General features: G+C 45.0%; 1 protein-coding gene across 1 annotated transcript in view; it reads left to right on the top strand.

The window, feature by feature from the left end:
- Znf623 (zinc finger protein 623) overlaps window positions 1-3,744 on the top strand; it is a 9,354-nt gene extending 5,610 nt beyond the window's left edge. The window contains exon 2 of the mRNA XM_031346515.1: window positions 1,479-3,744. Within this exon, the coding sequence (XP_031202375.1) occupies window positions 1,538-3,037 (1,500 nt within the window). The 5' untranslated portion in view covers window positions 1,479-1,537 and the 3' untranslated portion in view covers window positions 3,038-3,744. The remainder of the gene's footprint in view (window positions 1-1,478) is intronic.
- Window positions 3,745-11,377: the final 7,633 nt, after the last annotated feature.

Consider the following 11,377-nt stretch of genomic DNA (forward strand, 5'->3'; position numbering starts at 1 on the left):
CCCTGGGAGCTCTGAGGGTACTAGTTAGTTCATATTGTTGTTCATCCTAAGGGGCTGCAAACCTTTCAACTCCTTTGGTCCTTTCTCTAACTCTTAAATACTTCTTTTATGCATATGAGTGTTTTATCTGTGTGTGTGTGGGGGGGGGGGAGATTTACAGAATGAGTTCCAAGACAGCAAGGGTTATACAGAGAAACCCTGTCCCACCCAAAAAAAGGAAGAGTTGTGTGAGTGTAAAACATGGCTGACACACTCTTAGGGCATCAGGACTATCTGTAGGGAGCAAGAGTTCAGACAGATCCGAAACAGGTGGGATCTAGCCAGAGCTGGTCTCATAGTAGGTGCTGGGAAGAAAAGGGCAGGTGAGTTGCAAGAAAGGATTCTATGCTACTTCCTCACTGCAGGCACTGAAATCAAAGAATGCTTGCTTGAGTTTCTTAAAATGTTGTCGATGCCAGAGCGATGACATACACCTTTAATCTGAACACCCGGGAGGCGGAAGCAGGTGGATCTTCCTGAGTTTGAGACCAGCTTGGTCCATATCGTGAATTCTAAGCCAGCCAGTGCCACAGACTGAGACCCTGCCTTAAAGAGAAAATATGTAATGATTATATGCTCTCTGCTCACAGCTTTCTTTCTTTAAAATCATCTCTATTACTTATCATACCTAATACATTGTGACACATAGGTAAGTATGTCGTTTTCAAGGAATAATGACTCTCCCCCCCACCAAAAAAAAAGGGACATGTTCATGTTTGATACAGATGTAGGGTTTGTTTGATTTTGTTTTGTTAATTTTTTATCTGAGGTAGGCTAAGTTTTGAGTAGAGAATCCAACCATTTATGGGGCTAAGTATATATAAAGTGTGAGCATTGTGCCAGTGAGGCCTAGGACAGGGACCACTGGCATCATTCCAGTCATCAAGGGATTTCACGGAGGGAACTAGATTATAAGGCCACTTAGAAGTGTGGAGATTCTAATTGGGTTCTTAGCATCAGGCTCAGTCTCTATAGGTCAGAAATGCTGCTAGCACTAAGGCCCTGCATGCTACAAATATCCTAAAGTGGGATGCATTCTGGGTAGGGACAAGATATGGCTCACAAAATGCAGAATGTGAATGAGGGTGGTGGGCAGGAGTGATAGATTTTATTTGAGTGATCTTGGAATTACATGTCTTGATTGTTAAGTAGAGTCCTGACTATATCCCTATCCCTCTGTTGCCCATGCAGGGCACAAGTGCTATGTAGCACAGCCTATTTGTCCTAAGGTTGGACATATCACAGGTAGGGCTACAGGAAGCCTTCCCGTATGGGTGGCTGATTGGGGCTCAATGAAAGCTAGTAACAGTAAAGGTCCGAAATGTGGGCAGAGGAAATGCTTCCCCTCTCAGTTGGATGGCAGTTTAACTTTATCCTTCGGCCAGGTCAGCACCCTCTTATTAACAAAGGGGAAAGACCAACTTCTTTTCTCATTTCAGATTCTACTATAGGGGCTGGTGGCAAGAAGGTGATTTCAGGGGATGAAAATTCACATAAGATGATGTCAGACAAACTCACAGTGCTGGAGCCCTCTGCCTCTGAGTCCAGGGAATTTCATGAAGACAGATTGGCACAGCTCTTGGGGAACCCAGAAAAGCGGAGCCTGGAGAGTCTCTCCTCTCAGGACGGGAGCTTCAATCAAATGACAGTGACCCACTGGAAGATTCAAACAAGAGACACAGCCCAAACATGTAGTAAGTCAGGAAGAAATCCCATTCTCAACTCAAACCTCCTTATATTTCAGAGAGAGCTTATAGAAGGGGAGACCCAGTCCTGTGGTGTTGATGACAAAAGCTTCCCATTTAATTCAGACATAGTTCCACATCAGATTCCTCCCTCAAGGGAGAAGCCTTGTAAATGTGATCATTGTGGGAAAGGCTTCAGTCAATCCTCCCTCCTCACTGAACACCAGAGAGTCCACACTGGGGACAGACTCTGTGTGTGCAGTGTGTGTGGGAAAGACTTCATTCGTTATGCAAACCTCATGGAGCATCAGCATGTCCATACAGGAGAAAAGCCGTTCAAGTGTGCACAGTGTGGAAAAGCATTTTGTCACAGTTCAGACCTGCTTCGGCACCAGAGAGTTCATACCAGAGAGAGGCCTTTTGAATGCAAAGAGTGTGGGAAAGGCTTTAGCCAGAGCTCCTTACTCATTCGCCATCAAAGAATTCATACAGGAGAAAGACCCTATGAGTGTAATGAGTGTGGAAAATCCTTCATTCGGAGCTCAAGCCTTATCCGCCATTACCAGATCCACACAGAAGTTAAACAGTATGAGTGCAGAGACTGTGGCAAAGCCTTCCGACACCGCTCGGACCTCATTGAGCACCAGAGAATTCACACTGGAGAGAGACCCTTTGAGTGTCACGAGTGTGGGAAGGCCTTTATTCGAAGCTCGAAGCTCATTCAGCATCAGAGAATTCATACTGGAGAACGGCCTTATGTATGCAATGAGTGTGGGAAGCGCTTCAGTCAGACATCCAACTTCACTCAGCACCAGAGAATCCACAGTGGAGAAAAACTCTATGAGTGTAACGAGTGTGGGAAGGCGTTCTTTCTGAGCTCATACCTCATACGGCACCAGAAAATCCACACTGGTGAGCGGGTGTATGAATGTAAAGAGTGTGGGAAGGCTTTTCTGCAGAAGGCCCACCTCACCGAGCACCAGAAGATCCACACTGGAGACAGACCCTTTGAGTGCAAAGACTGTGGGAAGGCCTTCATCCAGAGTTCGAAGCTATTGCTGCATCAGATTGTCCATACTGGAGAGAAACCCTACGTGTGCAGTTACTGCGGGAAAGGCTTTATTCAGAGATCCAGCTTCCTTCAGCACCAGAAGATGCACACAGAAGAGAAGCTCTACAAGCACAGCCAGGTTGGGAAAGATCTTACCCCACCCCCAGATCTTGTCCACCAGGAGGATCTTTCCCCGAGTGAGACCTCTGTTCATTTAGCAAAGAGGTCTACAGATCAGGAGTGTTGTGGAGATAATTTATAAGACAGTCACTCTGAGTCAGGTGGTGCTTGTAAATGGGCATACTTAATACATATATGGCCTAAAAGATGGATTGTCACAGTTTTTCAAATCATAGATGGGCTGGTTTTGGTCTGTCTGTCACCAGGGCAGGCAAGCCGAAGGACTAGACAGCTGATCTTGAGCTGTACACTGAGGAAGAGCCTCTAGAGAATTTTCTAGATTTTATTTGGAGTTACAACACACCCTCAAGTTAAATCTGCCGAGAAGAGCTGTCTTATTGCTTGAGAAGTGGTTCCTCATCTGAAAGGTTAGAGAAAGGGGCTTTTCTCATGTAAAACTACAAATTGGTTCCCTATTGTCTGGGACTCCTCTCCGAGCCATGGGGTTTAGTCTCTGGCCTTTACTTCCTCAACTATTTGATGCCTGATAATGCAGTTGATGTGCTTGTCACCCACATCCTCCAGGCTGCTCCCACTCCGGTCCTGGGGTGTCTCCAGTTCATTATGTGGGGACTCTCAGGCGTCATGCCCAATCTAGTACTGAGCTGGGTTTGTGTCTTGCGCCTCTGTTGCTCAGTGTTTCCCACTGCTACTGTACTTGCTTTAAATACCACAATCATGAATTTTCTCTTTCCCATTATGCTGTTTCCCGAGGACAGTAATGATGTGTCAGTGATTCCTATATCCCTAGTGTCTCACACATGACAATAAACAAAGCAAAAAACCCAAGTCTGTGTAACTGACATATTCTTTTTCTGTCTGGTTTTTTATTTGTTTGTCCAGGCTAGCTTCAAACTCACAGGCTTCCCATAGCCTCCTAAGTGCTGGGACTACAGATAGATGTGTGCTCCAAAGTCTTTGTTACCATTCTGTGTTGCTGTTTTAAAATTAGCAGGCATTCTTTTTTTCATCAGTGTGATCTGTTTACCAGGAAGTACTGTCCCCTCAAATCCTGTTGATACCTGTTCTGTTAGTTGTTGCTAACAGTCTCCTGGCAGCAGTTATTGCCCACCCGCTGTGGCCCAGTCTTACTCAGAGCTGTCCACTGTGCTCTGAGGACAGTACCCTCACACCTACCTCACCTTTTCTGCTTTAACAGCTCCAGGCCCAACTGGCTCTTTCTAACATCACTTGTTTGAAAATGCGTTTTCCAAACCTGTGAGTAGTTTTAGCTATTTGAAATAAGAGAGGAAGAAGGTGCCATGCTTTCAAAGTGGAATGTGCTGAGGAAGCCAAACAGATCACAGAACAGTGAGTGAAGGGCTCCAGTCCTTGAAAGAGCTCTAGATAAAGCCTTAACTAGTGGGACTGTAGAAGGCTCATCAACTAGGGATGGTGTATTGGACACCACACCCCAAGAATGAAAGATCAGGAACACGATTCAGGCTCGGGAGCTGAACTGTAACCTTGAGTTAAGATCCCACGGGGCTTTTAAGCCTAAAACCACAAACATCTGTGCCAGGTTCTTCCACCAATCAGGATTTAGGAATGGATTTCCATACAAACATCTTTGTTGTATATTTTCCTGTTTTTTTGGTTGGGGTATTCAACTGTGACTTACCTTAGCTAATATTCATGTCTCATCTATCAGAATAGGACTTGTCTAACATTCAGGTCTTAACTTGCTAACCAGATGTCAGTTACCCATGTACATGTCTCCTTCTGCCAAGTAGGATGCCAGTTCTCAAAGAGGTCTTGGGAACTGAAACTTTTCTCAGCCACTGTTTAATTGGAAGTTTAATTCCAAATAGTTTCTTATATTGGTACAGGTGCCTCTCTTTTGTTTGGGTCCATCCCGGGGGCAGCTTATAAAAGCAAACACCATAAAAGCTCATACATGGGTCAGGAAGTATTGCTAGGTGGTTGGTTCAGGTCCAAGCTATGCTACTATACAAAGTAGTTCTATTGACTTCTATCATGATTGGTTTCCAAAGGCATAGAACATACCAGATTATGTAATCAATTTGGGCATAAGAAAGTTTCGTAGAGCTGGGCTATGGTGGCGCTGCATGCCTTTAATCCCAGCACTTGGGAGGCAGAGACAGGCAGATATCTGAGTTCGAGGCCAGCCTGATCTACAGAGTGAGTTCCAGGACAGCCAGGGCTACACAGAGAAACCCTGTCTCGAAAAACAAAAACAAAAACAAAATAAAGGCAGACTAGCCAGATAACAGTTACTTAGGCATTAACATTCCATCTAGGCCTTATTATTTTACTTAGGCTTTAGCAGGTGACTCTTCCAAAGGACCTGGGTTTGAATCCTAGCACCCACGTGGGAGCATATAACTCTCTATAAATTGAATTTCAGGGAATCCAACATCCTCTTCTGCCCCTTCATGGGCACCAGAGATTCATGTGGTACACACACACACACACACACACACACACACACACACACGTGCAAAACACCCATACACATAGTAAATATTAAAAGTTAAAACAGGTGCCGGGCAGTGGTGGCGCACACCTTTAATCCCAGCACTTGGGTGACAGAGGCAGGCAGATTTTTGAGTTCAAGGCTAGCCTGATCTACACAGAGAAACCCTATCTCAAAAAACCAAACAAAAAAACAAAAAACAAAACCAGATTTCCCAAACTGAGCAAGGTGGTTCCCACCTATAATCTGAATACCCTGTAGAAGCTGGAGCTGGGCTGTCGAAGGTCAGCCTGGGGGATGTTATACCCTCAGATACCCTCCCATCTCACTTCCTGTCTACTACCTGGCTGCCATGAAGTGAGCAGCCCCTTCTGCCTGACCCTGCTTGTCATGGTGTTTCTACCTCACCACAGCCCCAGGGCAGTGAGGCAAGCTCCATTGACTAAATAAACCCTTTGAAACTGAGAACAAATAAATCCATATTTGTGTCATCTTCAAATGTGTTGCCACAGTGATGAAAAGCTAACATATTTCAAAGTCCTTTTTCATTCTGCATACATCTGTGTGTGTTAAAGCTGGGCTAGATGGCTGGAGAGAGAGAGTTCAGAAATTACATGAACTGCCTGCTCTACCAATGGACCCAGGTCTGTTTCCTAGCATCTATATAATGATTCACAATCATCTGTAACTCCAGTTCTCACACCCTATTATGGCTCCTTGGGCACCAGCCGTACACATGCTACACAGACATACATGTAGGGAAAATGCCCGTACACATAAATTTAAAAGTTTTGTCTTGTTTTGTTTTGTTTTTGAGACAGGGTTACAAGTCCTGGGATTAAAGGTGTGCACTACCACCACCGCCTAGCTAGATTCTTTTTTTGCAGGGTGAAGGGATTCAACCAGGAAAAATACATTGTTAATCAGAGGACTCAGGAGAAAGTCCAACAAAACATTACTTAAAAGTTACATACAGCAAAAAGTACTCCACAGAAAACAAAAACAAACAAAAAAACAGAACTTCCTATGGTAGGAAGCAGTGTGAGGCGGGGGTGGGGGTGGAGATGCAGAGTTCCAAGTGGAAGGATGGTCAACATAATCACTCTGTCTCAAAAGTCACATTAATAGACAAGACTCCATTAGATCTGGGAATCCTGATTGATGTTAGAGTAAAGCTAACTGGTAGAGATTATTACTTATTAAAGTTCTTTCTTGACCTCAGTATATGTGGATGCAGTTTAGAGATGCTGCTTTCAGAGTTGAGTAGAGAATGCGGTATGCAGCCAGCTTGCAAATGTTCTGTCTTCCGCTATGTGGTAATTTCTCTGGAGCATCATGAAGGCACATACAGACTGGGCAGGAGATGCTCTAAGTGGGCAGATGTATCCCTCACCAGAGCAAAGAACAAACTCCTGGTCACTTAAATGGTCAGTAAATGGCTATCCTTCTTGCCAGGAGAGGGGCTCACTCCCTGTCTGAACAGATGTAGTCTCTGAGTTGTAAAGAGAGGGTCTCTGGCCTGGAGAAATGGCTCAGCAGTTAAGAGCACTGCCTGCTCTTCCAGAGGTTCTGAGCTCAATTCCCAGCAACCACATGGTGGCTCACAACCATCTGTAAAGGGATCCGATGTCCTCTTCTGGTGTATCTGAAGACAGCAACAGCAATAGTGTACACACACATAAAATAAAAATACCCCCCCAAAGAGAGGGGGGGTCTCCACTGACACTATTCTGCCACACTTAGCCCACTGAGAAGCACCAACCACTCCCTTCCATGCACCTTAGGGTACTCTGTGCAGTCACCTACCCAAAGCCCTTGCAGGTTCTCTCCACCACAGACAGAGGTTCCGGTGCCTGGACCTACGGAGGGACCCAGATTGAAACTTCAACATGGTGGAACCTCTCCAGATTTACCACCAGGTTCTTTCAACAGGTCTCTGCAATAATTTGGCCAAGGTTTAGATAGGATATTAGGCAGGAAGTTGATGAAAGTCTAGTGGCATTTCTTGAACAGGTCATAAAGGCTATGTGTGTAAAGGTGTACACACATAGACTCTGAGAAAACAGAATTTTAGCAAGGTAACCCTGACTTTCATAAATCAGTCAGTGCTAGATATTAGGAAGAAGTTCCAGAAGAAAGAAAGAATAAGAAAAAGTTGTTGAGGCATCTAGTGGAAGCTGCAGTGTTCACTCTAGTGGAAGAGTACAGATTAAGACAGGAAAGAGATCGAATTGAGATTTGGCTAGAATCCTTCTAGCCAACTAGGTTTCGGCCCCAGGAAATGCCAAGCTTCAACAGATTGCTGGAGGAGAAGTAGCTAAAGGGATCTTGACCCAAACTCTTAGGACCATGGAAACGGCTGGAGACTTATTTATCAAAGAGTTGGACCCAGTGACAGCAGATGGCCACCTTACCTGTGTATTTTTGCAGCCGTGGCACTGTTGGTTAAAGATGCAGATAAATTAATTTTGGGACAGAATTTGATCATGACCACCCCCTCATGCAATTGAAGGGGTACTCAAGCAGGCCCTGATGGATGGTTCAGTAATTCCTGCATGATTCATTATCAGACTCTACTAATCAATCCTGGCCTGTTTCCCTGAACCCTGCAACTCTCCTACCCAATCCTGACTTAGACTGTCCGTTCCATCAATGTGACGAGGTTCTGGCCCAGGTTTACAGTACCCAGCCTGACTTGAGGGACTCTTCCTCTGTTGGAGGCAGAGTGAACCTGGTTTAGGGATTGGAAGCAGCTTCATCCACGAGGGTCAAGAGGAGATCAGGGGCAGCAGTGACTAAAGGAATGGATGGAATCTGGACTCAGCCTTTTCCTCCAGGCACTTCAGCTGAAAGGGCCAGGCTAATAACATCAACACAGGCCCTCATCATGGGAAAAGGACTAGCTGTTAACATCTGTAGAGACAGCAGATACATATACATTTACAACCACTCACGTGCATGGAGCCATTTACCAGGAACGAGGGTTCCTTTCTTTTTCTTTTTCTTTTTTTTTTTTTTTCCGAGACAGGGTTTCTCTGTGTAGCCCTGGCTGTCCTGGAACTCACTTTGTAGACCAGGCTGGCCTCGAACTCAGAAATCCACCTGCCTCTGCCTCCCAAATACTGGGATTAAAGGCGTGCGCCACCACCGCCCAGCCGAACGAGAGTTCCTAATAGCAGAAGGAAGAACTATAAAAATAAAGATGAAATTCTACAACTCCTTAAAGCCCTCTTGCTGTCAAAAAAAAAAGAAAAAAAAATGGTACTCATTCATTGCCCAGAGCACCAAAGAGGAACAGTACCAATGGCTAGAGGTAACAACCTGGATGACAAGGCTGCTAAGAAGGTAGCCTTGATAGAAACAGCCATCTCTGTATTGGCCACTGTCCTACCTGAACCACCGAGAACAACTGGTATATATACAGAAGAAGAAATTAAATGGGCTGGCGGTGATTGATTGAAGGTAAGCTAACATTACCTGCTTCTTTAGCAAGAACTATTCCTAGAAAACTCCACAGAGGCACCCACGTGTATGTCAGATGAGTGACAGATGTGGTCATACAATCCAAAGATGACTTTCAAGGAGATACAGAGCACTTCTGAAGATCTAGTGACAAGCTGTAAACTTTGCCAATTGACCAATACTCCCAGCAATCCCAAACATCCAGGTTCCTGACTGTGAGGTAAGAGACAGAGGCCTACTGGGAAAATTGATTTCACAGAGATCAAGCTGGGAAGGCATGGCTGGGAATGAAATCTGCTGGTATTCATAGACATTTTCTCTGGATGGAACAGAGGCGATCCCAGCCAAGGCTGAGACAGCAAAAGTAGTGGCCAAGGAGTTTCTGGAGAACATCTTACCCAGGTACAGATCTTGTATGAAAGGGTCAGACAATGGACTGGCATTTGTGTCCAAGGTAAGTCTGGATGTAGCAAAGTTCATTGGGGCAGACTGGAAATTGCATTGTGCATACTGACCCCAAAGTTCAGGGCAGGTAGAAAGAATGAATAGAGCCAGGCAGTGGTGGCACACGCCTTTAATCCCAGCACTTGGGAGGCAGAGGCAGGCGGGTTTCTGAGTTCGAGGCCAGCCTGGTCTACAGAGTGAGTTTCAGGACAGCCAGGGCTACACAGAGAAACCCTGTCTCAAAAAACCAAAACAAACAAACAAACAAACAAACAAACAAAAAAAGAATGAATAGAATGTTGTAAGAGACCTTGACTAAATTAGCTTTAGAGGCTGGTGGGGACAGGTGATGCTCCTTCACTTTGCCCCATGTTGGGCAAGGAATTCTTGCCAGATGGGACCTATGACATTTTATGTATGGTATCCCAGGCCCCATTGTACCCAGCGGACAGTCGGCAGCCACTGCAGAACTGGAGCATGATGATTTAAAATTTAGGATCAGAGCTACCCAATGGGCTCACAAACATTTATGGCCTAAATTATGTGCCCTCTATGAAGCAGGCCTGGTTCCAGAACCACACAAGTCAAGGAGACTGGGTCTATGTGGGGACATTTCAGCAAGGTATGCTTGAACTCTGGTGGAAAGAACCTTACATCATCCTGTTGACCGAGCTAACGGCCATCAAAGTGGATGGAATCACCACCTGGGTGCACTATACTCACGACAAACCTGCTTCAGCTTCAGTACCAGTCAAACCTGACTAGGCTGTACCAGAATGGAGGGTTCAAAAGGACACCAACCCCCTCAAGTTTAAGTTGACTCAGTCTCAGTCTATTACTGTTAACTGTATGTACTGTGTGTATTGCAGCCCCTAAATCACACCAGCCTTTTGATTTAATTTGGGTCCCCAAAGGAGGTTTAGCCCCCTCCTTTTATTTATTTATTTTATTTATTCTTTAAAGATTTATTTTATTTATTTTTTTATGTATATGAGTACACTGTAGGTGTACAAATAACCACGAGCCATCATGTGTGTGGCTGCTGGGAATTGAACTCAGGACGTCTGCTGGCCCTGCTCACTCCGGCCCTGCTCTCTCTGGTGTAATTCACTGTAGCTGTCTTCAGACACACCAGAAGAGGGCATCAGGTTAGATCTCATTACAGGTAATTGTGAGCCACCATGTGGTTGCTGGGATCTGAACTCAGGACCTTTGGAAGAGCAGTTAGTGCTCTTACCCACTGAGCCATCTCACCAGCCCCTTGGCCCCCCTTTTATGAAGACATTGGGTTATCATTTACTATTTGATTCCTCCCCTTGGTTCACAACTCTTTTCTTTCTTTTTTCGTAAAGATTTATTTATTTTATGTATATGAGTAGAGTGTAGCTGTACAGATGGTTGTGAGCCATCATGTGGTTGCTGGGAATTGAACTCAGGACTCCTGCTTGCTCTGGTCCAATATCTAAGTACACTATAGCTGTCTTCAGACACACCAGAAGAGAGTGTCAGATCTCATTATGGATAGTTGTGAGCCACCATGTGGTTGCTGGGATTTGAACTCAGGATCTTCGGAAGAACAGTCAGTGCTCTTAACCGCTGAGCCGTCTCTCCAGCCCAGTTAATAACTGTTATTTCCACCCTCATGGGACTGTTATTTATACTTTTACTTCTTACCTTTGGACCATGTATCATAAACAAGCTTTTACAATATATAAAAGAGATTAGGAACTATTCAATTGATGGTGATGAAGTCACATTATCAACAAATTAGCACAAACAATCTGAACCTCAAGGAGCCCAATATTGGCCTCCAAAGCAACTAGTAGAGAGGGGAATGAAGGGACCACGGTAGCAGAATAAACCCCATTTTGTCCTTAAGACTCCATTCTAAGTTAACTTGCCCTTAGAGAGGCATGGCTCCCACCCTTGAGGTCTGAGAAGAATCACAAAATGTCCCTGACACTAGCAAAATAGACACAGCAGCTGCAGCTAGCTGATAACAACAGAGTGGGCTAAGAAAACAGAGTCTTTCCCAGGTCAAGATGCCCCTTTTTGATATATGCTCCCTCCTTGTGGTCT

Source organism: Mastomys coucha, unplaced genomic scaffold, assembly GCF_008632895.1.
Source record: "Mastomys coucha isolate ucsf_1 unplaced genomic scaffold, UCSF_Mcou_1 pScaffold11, whole genome shotgun sequence".
Lineage (NCBI taxonomy): Eukaryota > Metazoa > Chordata > Mammalia > Rodentia > Muridae > Mastomys > Mastomys coucha.